This window comes from Anoplopoma fimbria, chromosome 3 (assembly GCF_027596085.1).
Source record: "Anoplopoma fimbria isolate UVic2021 breed Golden Eagle Sablefish chromosome 3, Afim_UVic_2022, whole genome shotgun sequence".
Taxonomy (NCBI): Eukaryota; Metazoa; Chordata; class Actinopteri; order Perciformes; family Anoplopomatidae; genus Anoplopoma; species Anoplopoma fimbria.
Genome location: NC_072451.1, coordinates 4,986,453 through 5,002,045, shown reverse-complemented (window position 1 = coordinate 5,002,045; position 15,593 = coordinate 4,986,453). Strand labels below are relative to the sequence as shown.

Below are 15,593 nucleotides of genomic sequence, written 5' to 3'. Positions count from 1 at the left end.
TGTGGAGGGAAGGAAACAAGGAATGTTTGGACATCCCATAACCGAGCTCCAACTAATTCTCGCTAATTGGAAAAAACGCAAAGCAACAATCCCCCAGTGAGAAAAAAAAAATAATAATAATAAAACACACACACACACACACACACACACACACACACACACACACACACACACACACACACACACACACACACACACGCACCTGCAGCCCGCTGAGAATACACGGTGCGCGTTTTATACAACACTGGAGACGGAATAGCAGCTCAGATATCCATCCATCCACTTTGTCTCTCTCTCTCTCTCTCTCTCTCTCTTTGTCAAACACACACACACACACGCGCGCGCGCACCCTCGTTTTCCTCTCACGCGCACATCCCTTAAAATAGCAGTGGTCCTGCGCAGAGGTGAAGCTCTCCGTCCATCTGCGAGGCGCTCTCCTCTTCTGTGTTTGTGCCAAAGCCGAGAAGGGAACCGGAGGCACCAGTGCTGTGCTGCCTGCGGGACGGGCGGGCGGTTAGGGGGCGGGGAGATATATATATATAAATAAATAAATATATATATATATATATATATATAGAGAGAGAGAGAGAGAGGGGGGGGGGGGATGGAGGGGGAGGGTCGGGGAGGATCGGGGTGGGGTGTGTGTTGATTGTTGCTCCAGCCCTTCCTGTTGAGTGATGGCGAGAATAGAAAACAAAAAAAAAACTGGAACAAGTGCATCCATGGGAAATAACCCCGGACCCTCTGCTGGGGCGTGATTCAACACAAGTTTCACACACAAGTAATAACAATAATAATAATAATAATAATAATGATGATGATGATGATGATGATGATGATGATGATGATGATGATGATGATGATAATAACAATAATAACGCTGCGACGCACTTGCAGAAACACCTCCTCCCCGCACTTGCAAGACATATCTGGGATGATATCTGGATACTCTGACGGGCTGTGGGAGGGGGGGGATGCTTTTCTCTTTTCTTTTTTTTTTTTTTTTTTGTTGCGATAGAGAGATAGAGCCAACAGAGCCGGGGGAGAGGAGGTATAGAGAGAGAGAGGAGGTATATAGAGAGAGAGGAGGTCGGGTACAGCAAAAACGCATGATTCAGAGTAAATTATAAAACACGGGGTGGTGGGTGGGGGGGGATTATACGGCTCTCTCCCAGGGCAGTCATGACGGATTACACACACACACACACACACACACACACACACACACACACACACACACACACACACACACACACACACACTGCCACCTACCCAGAGTGCGCTCACACAGACACATTCCTGGAGACGGGTAAAGCGTCAGCAGTGACATGTGTCTCCATCCTCACCCCGGACCACAATACAAACTGCAAAGCAATGCACACACACCGTTATATTCCGCCTCCGGAGCCGGGGGGGGTGGGGTGGAGGTGGGTGGATGGTGGATGGTGGGTGGTGGTGGGTGGTGTTTTGGTCGGCGCTGGTCTCCAATAAAAGGTCCCCCAAAGCTCGGTCCCTCCTCTGGTGCGCAGCAGCCTCTTGTCCGGAGCTTTTCTCTCTCTCAGTCTGTTTCTATCGACTTTGTTTCCTCCTCTTCTTCCTCTTCTTCTCCTCTCCTCGCTGCCTCTTTGTTTTTCTTGCGTGGTTTTCTTTTTTTTTTTTTTTGCGTGTTTTTCCCTCCGAGAGCGCTCTCCTCTTTACGCACACACACACTCACACACACACGCACTCTCTGTGTGTTTGTATCTCTGTGTCTCTCTCTCTCTCTCTCTCTCTCTCTCTCTCTCCACGGCTGCCGTTCACTGCAGCAAAAACAGTCTGTCTGAAAGACGAGAGAGGGAGGGGAGGGGACAAGGGAGGGAGGGAGGGAGGGAGGGAGGGAGGGGATTTTAATACGATTTGGCCCGTACCATCGGGATAACAGGGCCAGAGCAGGGGCCTACTGGCTGAGAGCAACATGAAGGAGGAGATGGAGCAGATAGAGGAGTGTGAGAAATAACCATAATGTCGCCGTACACTCCACAGTCAGTCTGAACTGACCTTATCCTACTTTAATGGTGTTTTATTATCTCCTGTGGTGGCACATTGCTGTATAGGATTCCCCGTCCCTTTATCTCAGAGGTTTGATACTGACTAGGTCTTCATCCCTCCTAACTTGTATCATGGGTTTAGGCCTACATATCCAGTGGATTGAAGCAGCTGAGGTCATCTCAAGTGGATAGTCACGGCTCTCAGCAGCCTATAATGTTTCTTATCGTTGATATTATGGAGCCATTATCCCTATCTTGCAGATAGAACCACTGCTATTTCCCCTAGGCTTGATCATTTGCAATATGGTAATGATATACTGAGTCCTTGGCTTCGTGGAGTTGGGGGAACTTTGTCTGTGTCATTGTAACTTCAACATATCCGAACAACAGTGCTGTTCTTCTGTGTGTTAAACTGTGAGACTTTTTTTTTTTTATCTCTTATCACCTCAACATTTGTGTAATACCTCCATAACTTCTGTACATCATTATGTTTATACCCCCTTGTAAAAAAAAAGGGTGAGTTTTGCATATAGACTTTATCAATTTAAATAGTTCTGACCGTTTGGGAATCAGGATCCAAGGGATTGATGGAGGGAGGGAGAGAGAAGTGGGGGGGTAGGAGGGGTTGTTCAACTTGCCAGAGAGGATTAAGGATTAGTTTTACTGGCGGATTAGGTCTGTGTGTGGGGAGGCATGATGGGGTTAAACATGGATGGCGGTAGCCGCACGACAGCCCAATCAGTGGTGACACACTGAAACAGAGGGGGGGGGGGAGAGAGAGAGGGGAGGGGGGGGGTTGAAGAAAAATACAAAATAATAAAAGCCATGGGGAGCCGGGAGGAGTTAGAGTCGGGCTGTTTGAGAGATCTTCAAGCAAGCAGCTGCTTTCCACACTGGTAAAAAAATAATAATAATAATAATAATAATAATTCTTAAAAAGTAGGCCTAGTGCTGCTCTGGGCTTCCATGATTTTGGGTAATGTATGTTTTGTTTTTTTTAATGCAGAGACTAAAGTCCACCTTCAGGGGTCCTTGAAAGGATTCCAGAAAAAAAGGTCCCCAGTCTGATTCCACTACATTGAAAAACAAAAACACACATTACAATCCTCTCTCTCTCTCTCTCTCTCTCCCTGCACTGCCACTGTTGCTCCAGTGTAGTCCACCACCCAATACTACATCTACAGACAGAAATCTTGAGACACGACATCCATTTTCCAGTCATTAATGCTCAACGTGAACCGGAGTCTCCATCTCTGTCTGTCTTTAACCCACGTGGGAGACCAGAATGAAGCATCTGGCGTCATTAAACACGGGGGAAGGCGTTAAATGGGGTTTTTCTGGTGTTTTTCTTTCTTTCTGTGGATCCAGTGAGTGGACAGCCCCATGGTGCTGGAGGTGCGTGTCTGCGTGTCACACTGACGACCGGCTGCGCGGCGCGGGATGGCCGTATATATATATTATATATATAATATAATATATATATATAATATATATAATATATATATATATATATATATAATATATATATATATATATAATATATATATTATATATATATTATATATATATATAATATAATATATATATATAATATATATATAATATATATATAATATATATATATATATATATATATAATATATAATATATATATATATATATATTATATATATATATATATATATATATATATATATATATATATATATATAATATACTGCATACTGAGGCGCTGACCTTTGCGCGCTGAAAAGGCTCGTCCATGTAAAAATGTCTAAAAACATATTCACATGCACTGTGCATTGGTCATCTGCAACACACACACACACACACACACACACACACACACACACACACACACACACACACACACACACACACACACACACACACACACACACACAGTCTGAATACACATCTATCACATTTGGATACATTGCAGTTGCAGAAGCGAAAAAAATAACAACATCTCTATTTTATCCATCACTTATCCAAAAAGCCACAAGCCTTTCATCCACATCTCTGCCGGGACTCGAACCCGGAGCCTCTGGATTAGAAGTCCAGCGCGCTATTCCATTGCGCCACAGAGACTAAGCCACATTTTTTTTCGATGAAAAGCGGGTTTATCCTCCTCCCCCCTCCCAGCCCTGTGCAGCATCCTCATCATCCCTCAGCATCAGGACCGCAGCCCCGTGGATGCTGATGTGCCGCCCGGTAGGGGGTGCTGCCGCGGCTATAATCATCAGTCTCTGACGCCTCATGGAGGATGCCAGAGCCCCTGCTTTTTTTTTACTCCCCATTGCTTTTCACACGGGTTATCTCGTCAAGACATCATAAGGGTGATATTATCAGAGCAAAACCAAACGACGGAACATCTCACATTGCAAATGCGTCAAAGCGCTCCCTCCTTGCAGGGAAAAAGCTCCAGTGAACAGGCCGTGTTTTTAATAGCTCAGCTACCGTTTAACTCTGAAAATGGGAATTACGTCTACGGGATCTGGTGTGAGCAAAACTATAAGCAAGTCTTAAGTCCTTGCAGAGTTTGGAGCAATTTCCCTGTCCATCATAATAGAAAATTACAGCCCGATGGATCTGTCTAGCTCAGATGGAAATGTTGCTTTAACATGGATTAGACTAAATGTAGGGGAATCATCTAGAAGCCACATTCACTGCAATCAGACAAAAAAAAAAAAAAAACAGAGAGCAATTTTGCAAGTGTTGTTTTTGTAGTGACAATTATTCGGAGCTGGCAACCGTTGAATGTAGAGATGTTGGTCCGGTATCAGAGCTGATATTGGCTCTGAGGAGAATGTAACACCGGCTATAAATAATACGCTTTAAATTAAACTTGTGTTTTATAAACACTGACAGTTATTGTTTGTACTGTGTGCGGAGTCCTTTACAGGCAATATGTTCTGATCACGTGTGTGGCTCACTAAATGTAATAATTTGACAAGTTGACAAGCATTTTCCCCTTTTGAGCCGCCGGAAACAAATTGATAAATGGATTTTGTTGAAGCTAACCAGACCAAGCGGTCCTGTTGTTTTCTCAGTGAAAGTTCAGTTGACCTAAACAGACACATTTTCAAACAAGCTGGTACAAAACAGCATGTGTGCAGCCTCCTCCCCTGAACATTACAGTTGTTTATCGTGCCGTGTGTACTTGTTACTGTACCCTTCATGAATGGAGTTGGATCTGACATTACATCACCGCTTGCTTTTATTCACACTGCAGGACAAAAGCTGTTCAGGTGCAGAGCATCTCCTGTGCTGCTCGGTGGGAGGTAAGGCCTGAGGCAGGCTGCCGGTGAGGAGCCTGTTCACACACACACCGCTTCCACCACTGGGCTGCCTCTCCACATTTCAGCCTCTCTCTCTCTCTCTTTTATTGGTGTTAAAAAATGTATTTGAGCAGCTACGGCCTGGAGAAGGTAAAATATGAATGACAGCAGCCAGGGTAAACAGCCGCTCTACGGACACACGAACACACATTCCCGTTCACAGAGACCACGGACACAGAGTGACTGAGCACCGAGGGCAGAGGAAGGTGATTAATGAGTCCGACGTCACAGCGCCATTAAATAAATTACATAAGGATGTAACATGTAGGACACGTCTAATTTTGGACGCGGGTTGTTGTTCACACTGAGTGAACAAGTGTTACAAAAAAAAATAAACTGGGTCACATTTGCATGCACTTTGCACTTTAGCTGCACTTGTTGACCCTGAAGCTTTCAAGAGTTTAATTAATTCCAAGGCACAAAACATCTCAACACACGTGCTGCGTACAGTATAATATAATCCTTTATTTAATACTTTGACGAAATAGTGCCTGCAGTAGGCCACAACATAGACACACAAAACTCCCACAGTGAATATAAGTCCACATTCCCTTCCAGCTCCTCTCCTTTCTGCTCAGAGGAGGAAAGCCACCGCTAGGGAGGTGATGATGGACAGACCGATAACTGTGTAGCCAGTGCGGTAGACTTCTGGGATTCTGAAGCCCTTGCCAAGGTCCCACCACTGATTTAAATAAAAATGTAATAAAAAGAGAAAGAGAAAGAGAAGAACATTAAGCACAAGAAACATGACCATCTTATGAATCCTCTATGAAATCAGTAAAAGGAGCAAACATGAGAAAAATTTAAAAACGTAGCAAAATGCATTGAGATCTGTCTTCTTTAAAAAAAGGAAAATTAAATATGGTAATGGAAACATACTACCAAAGAATCTCAAATAAATGGCGAAAAAAAAAAAAGACAAATCATTTGCTGTAACTAACAAAATACAACGATAAAATAATAAAAGTCTTACCAAGTGGCGGATGCCGTTGTAGGTGTGGTAAGATACAGGGAAGGTGATGCCGAATTTGGCAAACCCGAGGAGATAGGGCCCGACGGAAAGCGAGTGGATCAGGTCCAGGTAGTGGGGGTAACTTTCGGGTAATACCAGCGCTGCCAAGGCAAAGGCCGAGATAGCTAGACACAGACAGAAGAAATGAGATCGGACAAGGTGTGGATGCCAATGGGTGTTGCGCATGCATGCCTTTTTGAGAGAAAGCAGTAAGTGAGAAATACAACACATGCCGAGTACAAACATGTTTCTGATATTTTTGCTGGAATAGTCTCCATGAGTCACCACCACACCAGTCCCCACCAGTCCGTTATTTATGAACATCTGACTGTCTCCGTTATGCGAAGACTTTTTTTTTTTTTTTTCCCCCACTGACTTAATTAAACGAAGGCCAAACAATTGTTCTGTATCAAACAGGCTCTACAGCGGCTTCCTGAATGAACCGCACTAAATGGTTCTGTCTGGGCTTTTCAGTCTGGATGATTAAACAAAAAAGGCAAAGTGGCAGAAGAAACAGTTCCTTGTTGAAACGAGTAGCAGGTGTGAATCGACGGAAACGCAAAATGCAGAGTTGTAAACAAAAAATAAATTGCCACTGCATTGCGTTTAAATTCACTAAAAATGCAAACTTGCATTGAAAGGCGGGTTAAAACGCTCTCATTTTATATAAAAGCAATGTGGTGTTTTTTTAAGTTTAGCAGCACTTTGCAAGAAAGCCAGAGAGGAGATTTTAGTGATAAAGCACAGGAGATGTTTTTGAAAGAAAGACAGGACATAGTAAGTGATGGTTTATCAAGGTCAAAGGCACTGATGTAGGCTGCCACAGCAACACAGGCTCAACGATTACACCGGACAAATGAATGAAAGCTGTTAGCAGCCCAGCATTAGACATGATTCTCACACGCACAGGCTTCAATTGTATCGAACAACTTCTGTTTCTAAACGCTCTTAGCAGAAATCAATAGTGATGGACTGAAATGCCCTGAAGAGATTTTCAGGGTCAAACACAAGCTTACAATGGCAGCAAAATGGCTTCACTTAGATGTCAGAATAATAGCAATTTTTTTTTTTTTAATGTGGAATAATTTGGGTATTTTAAGGACATATACAACTACAGAAGGATGACTATTAACATGCATATCTATAACTTTAGTCATGGATGACAAAGAAAAAAACAAAAAAAACACAGATGGTTTACCTCCACTGAGCCCCACTCCAGTTCCTCTGAATGTGATGGACATCAGCATGGGGACGGACCATCTGAAACACAGAGAAAGTGCCACACATTTACAATAATGGCAGATGTATGTGGGCGAAACACACTCCAAGCAAAAGCCAAAGCCTTGAGCCTTCACTGACTTTCGCTTGAATTTTTAAAACTGTTTTGTTCCAGGTTAGGCTCAGGCTGAAGGTTGCATCACGGCAACATAGTACAAAAAGGAAAAAAGGTCTCTGGGATTTTTTTTAGCTGCAGGCAGTGATGCTCACTCAAAGTGGTGAGACTCACAAGGCAAACAAAGCAAGAACTGGGAGGTTTTTTTAAAACAACAAATGAAAGTCATGTCTGCAGGTACAGTTAGAAATAAGGCTAATGTGGTTATACATAGTCATTTAAAAACAGGTGAAAGAGTATGATTTAAATCAGAAGATCAGAGAACCAACAGTTTTTTCCCGACATATACTATCCGTAAGAATGATTCAAATTGACAGAGAAATACAAATGGGAAAAAATTGAGCCAGGAAAGTGAACTATAGTCAAATTACAGGCTCGTACGGAATTAATTGATTTTCTTTACTGCAGGTTTTAGGATAATAACTGCCTGACAGTACGTCAAGTTTTTCATTTAACTGCATGACTAGAAAATTCTGATAAATGGTGACTTGTCCTGCATGATCTGAAAATTTACTTATATATAGTTATATTATTTTCAACTTTGATAATGTTCTGCAATAGGTTTTTTCTAATTATAAAACATAAATGGAGCTTCATTTCACTTGACAGAATGAGTCATCGCCAGCATTTCTTACATGTTATATTCTGGAAAAGGCAAAGGCTACACACGTGGCATAGAATACGTACTTATAAATGGTGATATGAGGAGACATGGGTCTGCTTAATTTGGCATTTTTGGCCCAGAACTTGTTCATCTCATCCTTAGCTGTGGTTCCCATTGGAGCAGCACTGTAGAGAGAGAAAAATACTTTAAGTACATGAGTTTACAGAATAACAATTTATAGTACCAGACAACCTTCTGTGTCACATTACTATTATTATTGCCTGTACTATTACGCTTATTGACTTGCTTGTACCCTGGAGTCTTTGTGCTTTCTCGCTTCGCAGGCTTCTATAAATCGTGGCTGTACCTGGACCGTGGTCGTGCATCCTGCTACGGCCCTGCTGACACCGACTGCTACCACCATTATTATTACTAGTCACATTACTATTACTATTACCTGTACCATTAAGCATTTTAGCTTTACTTCCACCCTGAAGCCCTTTTTGCTTTCTCGCTCTGCAGGTTTCCATGAATCGTTGTGGTACCTGGACCGTAGTCGTGCCTCCTGCTGTGAGCCGACTGACACCCACTGCTACTTCCATTATTATTATTAATCACATTACTATCCCTATTTCATAATTATAATTCTACTGTCATAATTGCTGCTGTTATTATAAGTAGTCTTATTATATGAATCATTTATGTCATATACATTGAATGTGTTGTATCTCTGTTATGCTGTTCATTCTGTACACATGACATCTATTGCATTCTGTCCATCCTGGGAGAAGGATCCCTCCTCTGTCGCTCTCCCAGAGGTTTCTTCCTTTTTGCTCCCTGTTAAAGGGGTTTTTAGGGGAGTTTTTCCTGTGCCGATGTGAGAGAAGGACAGAGGATGTCGCATGTGCACAGATTGTAAAGCCCTCTGAGACAAATTTGTAATTTGTGATTCTAGGCTATACAAAATAAACTGAATTGAATTGAATTGTGTGCTGTTTGCATGTTCTCCCCGTGTCAGCGTGGGTTCTCTCCGGGTTCTCCGGCTTCCTCTCACAGTCCAAGGACATGCAGGCAAGGTTTATTGAAGACTATAAACTGCCCGTAGGTGTGGATGTGAATGTTTGTCTGTCTCTATATGTCTGCCCTGCGACAGACTGGCGACCTGTCCAGGGTGAACCCTGCCTTCGCCCATTGACAGCTGAGATCGGCTCCAGCGACCCTTAAAGCTAGGGTGGGTCATTTCTTTACTGTAATATTTGGCAAAACTGTCCTAATAGCCAGTCAGCTATATGTAGGTGAAGTGCTCTGAGAATATCTGCTCATAACTTTGCTCTCCCCTGCCTCTGTGGGCCGCACCCAAAAATTGCCACCGCTCATGTACACTTTGACCAATCAGAGCGAGGCTCCGATTCTCCGTTCTTATTGGCTGTGGGACTGTCCGGTCACCTTGGCAACGACGTTGGTGCGTCCCTGCGTGTTTCGTCTTCCTATCAATGTAACTGAATTCACATGAACGCGCATAACTGACGTTCGGTGGGAGGAGCTACAGCAGGTAGCGTGGCAGGGAGAGGCCAGAGAGCACACGACGGAATCTCAACGGCTGTTTTCGCCCACCCTAGCTTTAACTGGATAAGCAGGTTACGGAAAATGGATGGATGGATGGATTTGAGCATGCATTAGTGTATTTATGTGTCTCTTTCTCTCACACACACAACTTACTGTCTGAAGAAGACACCATAGTGTGGTCTGGAGAGACAGACACCCTGGCGGGCCAACGTCCTAGAAACAAAAAAACAAATGTTAGGGATAAGCTTTTATCTGCTTTCAGGGTGTTTGTGTCTGCAGTCAAATGGCAAAGCACACACACACACACACACACACACACACACACACACACACACACACACAGTATCTACATCAGGTTGCACAACCAGCTCTGCTCCCAGTAGACCACACGACACTAATACACTGTGCAATGCAATAGTTATAATAGTTTCTGTCTGTATATATAATATTTCAGTTACTGTGGATTCTTTACTGTTTTTTTATTGCTCATTTGCATATGTATAATTTGTTTGCACTATCCTCTATGCTGCTGCAATCCTGTAAATCTCCCCACTGCGGGACTAATAAAGGATTATCTTATCTTATCTTATCTTATCTTATCTTATCTTATCTTACATAACTTGGGTCATTTTGTCAGTATTTAATCACATCTATTAATCCATAATGCTACACTACAAACCAATTATAAAGCTGTATATCTGACAGCATGACATCTGAAACACACATTTAGTTAGTTCTTATGCAGACCTTCAAAGAGGTGGACAGACACGTGACTCTCTGCTTTGTTGACACACAGGTGGTAGCCAGGCTAACAGCTAACAGGAGCTAAACCAGAGCACACTTCCCAGTATGGAAGCCCACAGTTATTAAACTTCAATGTGAAGGCCATAGTCAGCAGATGACACCTAATGAGTGAGTCATTAATCACACTAAGAGCCAAAGTCCAGACCTCCTTAGCTTCCAAATGCCCGAAAAGAAGCTAACGCTAGGCTAGCTAACGCTGAGTTTCATCCTATTTACGTTAAATAAATGATAAATAAATGAAGTAATGTTACACTGAGGCGGGTTTGACTCAGTGCTGACATGGTAACCCAGAAAAACGACATTAAAACCTTCCCCCGAGCCCAAACCATGACGAGGAACAGATGTAACTACTGACCTTAGGAGCAGCGCCATGTTTGACAAGCGGTGAGCGGAAGTGACGTATGCGGATGTTGTTGTTGAGGTCAGACTAGGTCACAGGGAGTTTGAGAAAACCCAGTTTGTTGTTAGTATTATTATTATTATTATTATTACTAATATTATTATTATTTATTTTTTATTATTATTATTACTTTTTTTTATTATTATTATTAATTATAATTATTATTAATACTATTATTGTTATTATTATTACTGTTTATTATTATTATTATTACTAATATTAGTTTTATTTTTTATTATTATTACTGGTTTTTTTTTTTATTATTATTAATTATAATTATTATTACTATTATTATTTTATTATTTTATTCATATTTTTTATAATTATTATTTATTAAACTTTTATTCTTGTGGATTCATCCTTGAGCAGATGTTTTTAAGGTCAGACTCAGTCACAGGGAGTTTGAGAAAACCCAGTTTTTATTAGTATTATTATTATTACTGTTTTTTTATTTATTATTATTATTATTAATTATAATTATTATTACTATTATTATTTTATTATTTTATTCATATTTTTTATTATTATTATTGTCATTGCTGTAGATGAGTTTAGAGCTTAAACTTTTATTCTTGTGGATTCATCCTTGAGCAGATGTTTTTGAGGTCAGACTCAGTCACAGGGAGTTTGAGAAAGCCCAGTTTGTTATTCGCATTCATAAACGTATTGGTCTTTTACATCAGATTATATACATGTGTTTGTTGTCTCTCCTCTTTACAGCCGCAGTAGATAAATAAGAAGAGTTTACGAATTAATTAATAATTAATAAATACTACATTTAAGTTTCAATAAAATAACTGTCTGCTTAAAACTAATATTATAGTAATTATTATTATTATTATTATTATTATTATTATTATTAATACTATTATTATTACTGTTTTTATTAGTATTATTATTATTAATAATATTATTTTAATTTGTTATTATTATTACTGGGTTTTTTATTATTATTATTAATTATAATTATTATTACTATTATTATTTTATTATTTTATTCATATTTTTATTCATATTTATTATTATTATCATTGCTGTAGATGAGTTTAGAGCTTAAACTTTTATTCTTGTGGATTCATCCTTGAGCGGATGTTTTTAAGGTCAGACTCGGTCACAGGGATTTTGAGAAAACCTTTTTTCTTATTCGCATTCATAAACGTGTTGGTCTTCTACATCAGATTATATACATGTGTCTGTTGTCTCTCCCCTTTACAGCTTCAGTATATAAATAAGTAGAGCTTACGAATTAATTAATAATTAATAAATACTAAATTTAAGTTTCAATAAAATAACTGTCTGTTTAAAACTAATATTATAGTAATTATTATTATTATTATTTCTACTATTATTTTTATTTTTCATTATTATTACTGTTTATTATTGTTATTAATATTATTACTACTATTATTATTATTTTTATTTTTTATTATTATCACTGTTTATTATTATTATTATTATTATTATTATTATTATTATTATCATGATTATTGCTGTAGATGAGTTTAGAGCTTGAACTTTTAGTCTTGCTGATTCATCTGTTAGTTGATCAGCAAACATTTATTGGCAACTATTTTGACAATAGATTTATTATTATTATTATTATTTATTCTCTATTATTTATTCTCTGGCTTATATATATATATATATATATATATATATATATATATAAAGCAGATTTATCAATGGTGAAAATAGTTATTTGAGTTCATTAGAATTATTGTATTAAAACAACACAACCCCATAAATAGATATCACAAGAAAATCTTTAGAAATAAAAAATAAAATTCTACCAGACTCAAAGACGGATTCCAAATTCAAGACTTCACTCCAAGCAACAATACAATAGTGGATTTAAATTTAGGAAAACATGCAGCAACAAACACATCCATTGTCACGGAAAATAAATGGAGCCACACACACAATGAGACATCTATACACACATTCATACAGATATCAAACAGGTAGTGGGGTTAATGATGCCCAGAAGCAGCCCTAGACTGGTTCCAAATGGCCTGGTCTCATATTAATGTTGCATAAAGTATAATAGAGGAGACCATGTAGGACTCAAATTAGACAAGGTTGGTAACATGAGAGTCAAAACCTCTCCAACTTTTTTAGAATAGTTTGAAATCGCTTTTGACTTGACATTGGGTCTGAAATGCTACGCTACCTGTAGATTTGTTTTGTTGACTAGGTAATGCGTGACCAGTAAATAGAAGACACTAGGACATACATAATGGATGATGAGATCAGGAAGATATGAGCTTAGGAAGAGCCTGACTAATACTGAGTTTTTGAGGGCAATACAAGTTTTGATTTTAAAATAATAACAATGCATATTGGACGATTTCTAACACGAATGCACAACATTTTTGATGTGGGTGATAAAGGATTGTGGCAAAAATATTCAGGGAAGGACTTTTTTTACGTTTGAAAAATAAAAGTGTCAATGCTCTCTGGTGAACTATGTAATGGCAACACAGTTTCTAAAGTACCTCATTCATATCTTTGGTAATTTCACTGCTGACGCTCACTCCACACTGTACAAAAAAGACGGTATCCACCCAAACAGTCATCTAATCTCATCCATGCTGTAGCTTTTTCAGTCTGACGTTTAACTGCATGTAGAGATAATGCGTTAAACTGTGTAGCTATCGTGGGTCGTTCCGGCTCTCCTTCTGCCAGGACACAGCCCTCTATTTTTCTGGCTGAGCCTGGTCCTCCTCCAGTCCATCCTATCTCTGTTATGATTAATAACAGACCACCAAAACATGTCACTTACGGACGGTCTGCTCTTAACACAAACAATGTGACTCAGATCTCCATAAAGAGTCCACTCGCAGTCAAGCCTTTCATTCCTACTCTCCATTATTAATCTCTCTCTCACCTCTGGCTGTTTTCCTGACGGTTTTAAGATGGCAAGCGTCCAACCTATTTTAAAAAAACCTACCCTTGATCCAACCCAACCAAATAACTACAGAACTATCTCCAAATGACCTTTTATCTCCAAAATTCTTGAAAAAATGATTGCACAGCAGCTCCTTGAGGTCATTGAAGGTCACAACATTTTTAACAAATTCTAATCTGGTTTTCGCCACCAACACAGTACAGAAACAGCACTACTAAGAGTGACAAATTACATCCTTATGCGGGCTGACAATGATGAACATTCAATCCTGGTCCTGCTTGACCTAACAGCTGCTTTTGACACTATTGATCACCGCATCTTGGTTGAACGTCTTAATAAGTGGGTAGGTATCTCGGGCTCTGCTCTCACCTGGTTCTTGTCCTATCTGTCTAATAGGAAGTTTGGGTTGTCATAGACAACTTTGTGTCCGCAAAGGTTCCGCAAGGTTCTATCCTGGGTCCCATCCTTTTCTCACTTTATATGTTACCTTTGGGAAACCTGGTTAGCCAGTTCAATTGCATCTCCCACCATTGCTATGCTGATGACATGCAGCTGTATTTTTCAGTCAAGCCAAATGATAGGAGTAATATTGGTACCCTCCATAACTGTATGGCTGCTATAAGGGATTGGATGTCACTCAACTTCCTTCAGCTAAATTCAGACAAAACCGAGGTTCTCCTCATTGCACCTAATAAGTTTGTCTCTGAAATTAATTCCTGCATCGGCCCTCTAGTCTCCAATGTAAAACCATCTGTAAGAAACCTGGGTGTAATCTTTGACCAAAATCTGAGCTTTGACTCACACATAAGCAAGCTTGTGCAAACCTGCTTTTTGCAACTCCGGAACATCGCAAAAATCAAATCAATGCTATCAACCAGACATCTAGAATTACTTATCCATACTCTTATTTTTTCACGCCTTGACTACTGCAATGCTCTGTTTTCCTGTCTTAGCCAAGCAGCCCTGTCACGCCTGCAACTGGTGCAAAATGCTGCAGCCAGGCTGCTAACTAAAACCAACCGTAGATCTCACATCACCCCAATCCTCGCATCCCTTCATTGGCTCCCTGTAAAATATAGAATAGACTTCAAGATACTATTTATCACATACAAGGCCTTACATGATCTCGCCCCCTCATACATTTCTGAACTTTTGCACCCTTACACTACCTCTAGGCCACTCAGATCTTCCGACCAAGGTCTCTTAGTGATACCCCGCTCCCTTCGCAAATCAAAGGGAGACTGTGCTTTTGCCATCAGGGCCCCGTGACTCTGGAACAGTCTCCCTCCCTCTGTTAGATTAGAGTCTGTAAACGGTTTTAAAAAACCTCTCAAAACCCATTTCTACCATCTTGCTTTCCTTGCAAGGGGCCTCTAATTGTATTATTATCTTATTTTATTTTATTTTATTTTTTCTGCACCTAACTGTATTTGTACACTGTTTATCTCCCTGTATTATTTTTCATTTTTCTGTATCCTTTTTGTGGTTCCGCATCCTGTACAGCACTTTGTAACTTCGTTTTAAAAGGTGCTATATAA

General features: G+C 40.0%; 2 protein-coding genes and 1 non-coding gene across 3 annotated transcripts in view; all 3 read right to left on the bottom strand.

The window, feature by feature from the left end:
* The window catches only part of cadm3 (cell adhesion molecule 3), an 87,136-nt gene extending 85,342 nt beyond the window's left edge, over positions 1 to 1,794 (bottom strand). The window contains 1 exon segment of the mRNA XM_054596857.1: positions 1,387 to 1,794. The gene's annotated coding sequence lies outside the window, so the exon portion shown is untranslated.
* Positions 1,795 to 4,044: 2,250 nt separating this feature from the next.
* Positions 4,045 to 4,118, bottom strand: trnar-ucu (transfer RNA arginine (anticodon UCU)). The gene has a single exon. It is a non-coding gene; the product is annotated as a tRNA-Arg (tRNA).
* A 1,695-nt stretch (positions 4,119 to 5,813) lies between these two features.
* On the bottom strand, positions 5,814 to 11,155 carry sdhc (succinate dehydrogenase complex, subunit C, integral membrane protein). The gene is made up of 6 exons (XM_054596860.1): positions 11,103 to 11,155; positions 10,097 to 10,156; positions 8,461 to 8,562; positions 7,579 to 7,640; positions 6,342 to 6,505; positions 5,814 to 6,050 (listed from the first exon to the last, which is right to left on the bottom strand). Exons 1-6 carry the CDS (start codon positions 11,117 to 11,119, stop codon positions 5,943 to 5,945), a joined length of 513 nt encoding a protein of 170 aa, XP_054452835.1. The 5' UTR covers positions 11,120 to 11,155; the 3' UTR covers positions 5,814 to 5,942.
* Between the last annotated feature and the right edge of the window lie 4,438 nt (positions 11,156 to 15,593).

Coding starts and splice junctions, on each gene's coding strand:
- sdhc (XM_054596860.1), bottom strand. Junction 8,563..10,096: donor TATGGTGTCTTCTTCAGACA/GTAAGTTGTGTG, acceptor CTCTCTCTACAG/TGCTGCTCCAATGGGAACCA. Junction 6,051..6,341: donor ACAACGGCATCCGCCACTTG/GTAAGACTTTTA, acceptor TATTTAAATCAG/TGGTGGGACCTTGGCAAGGG.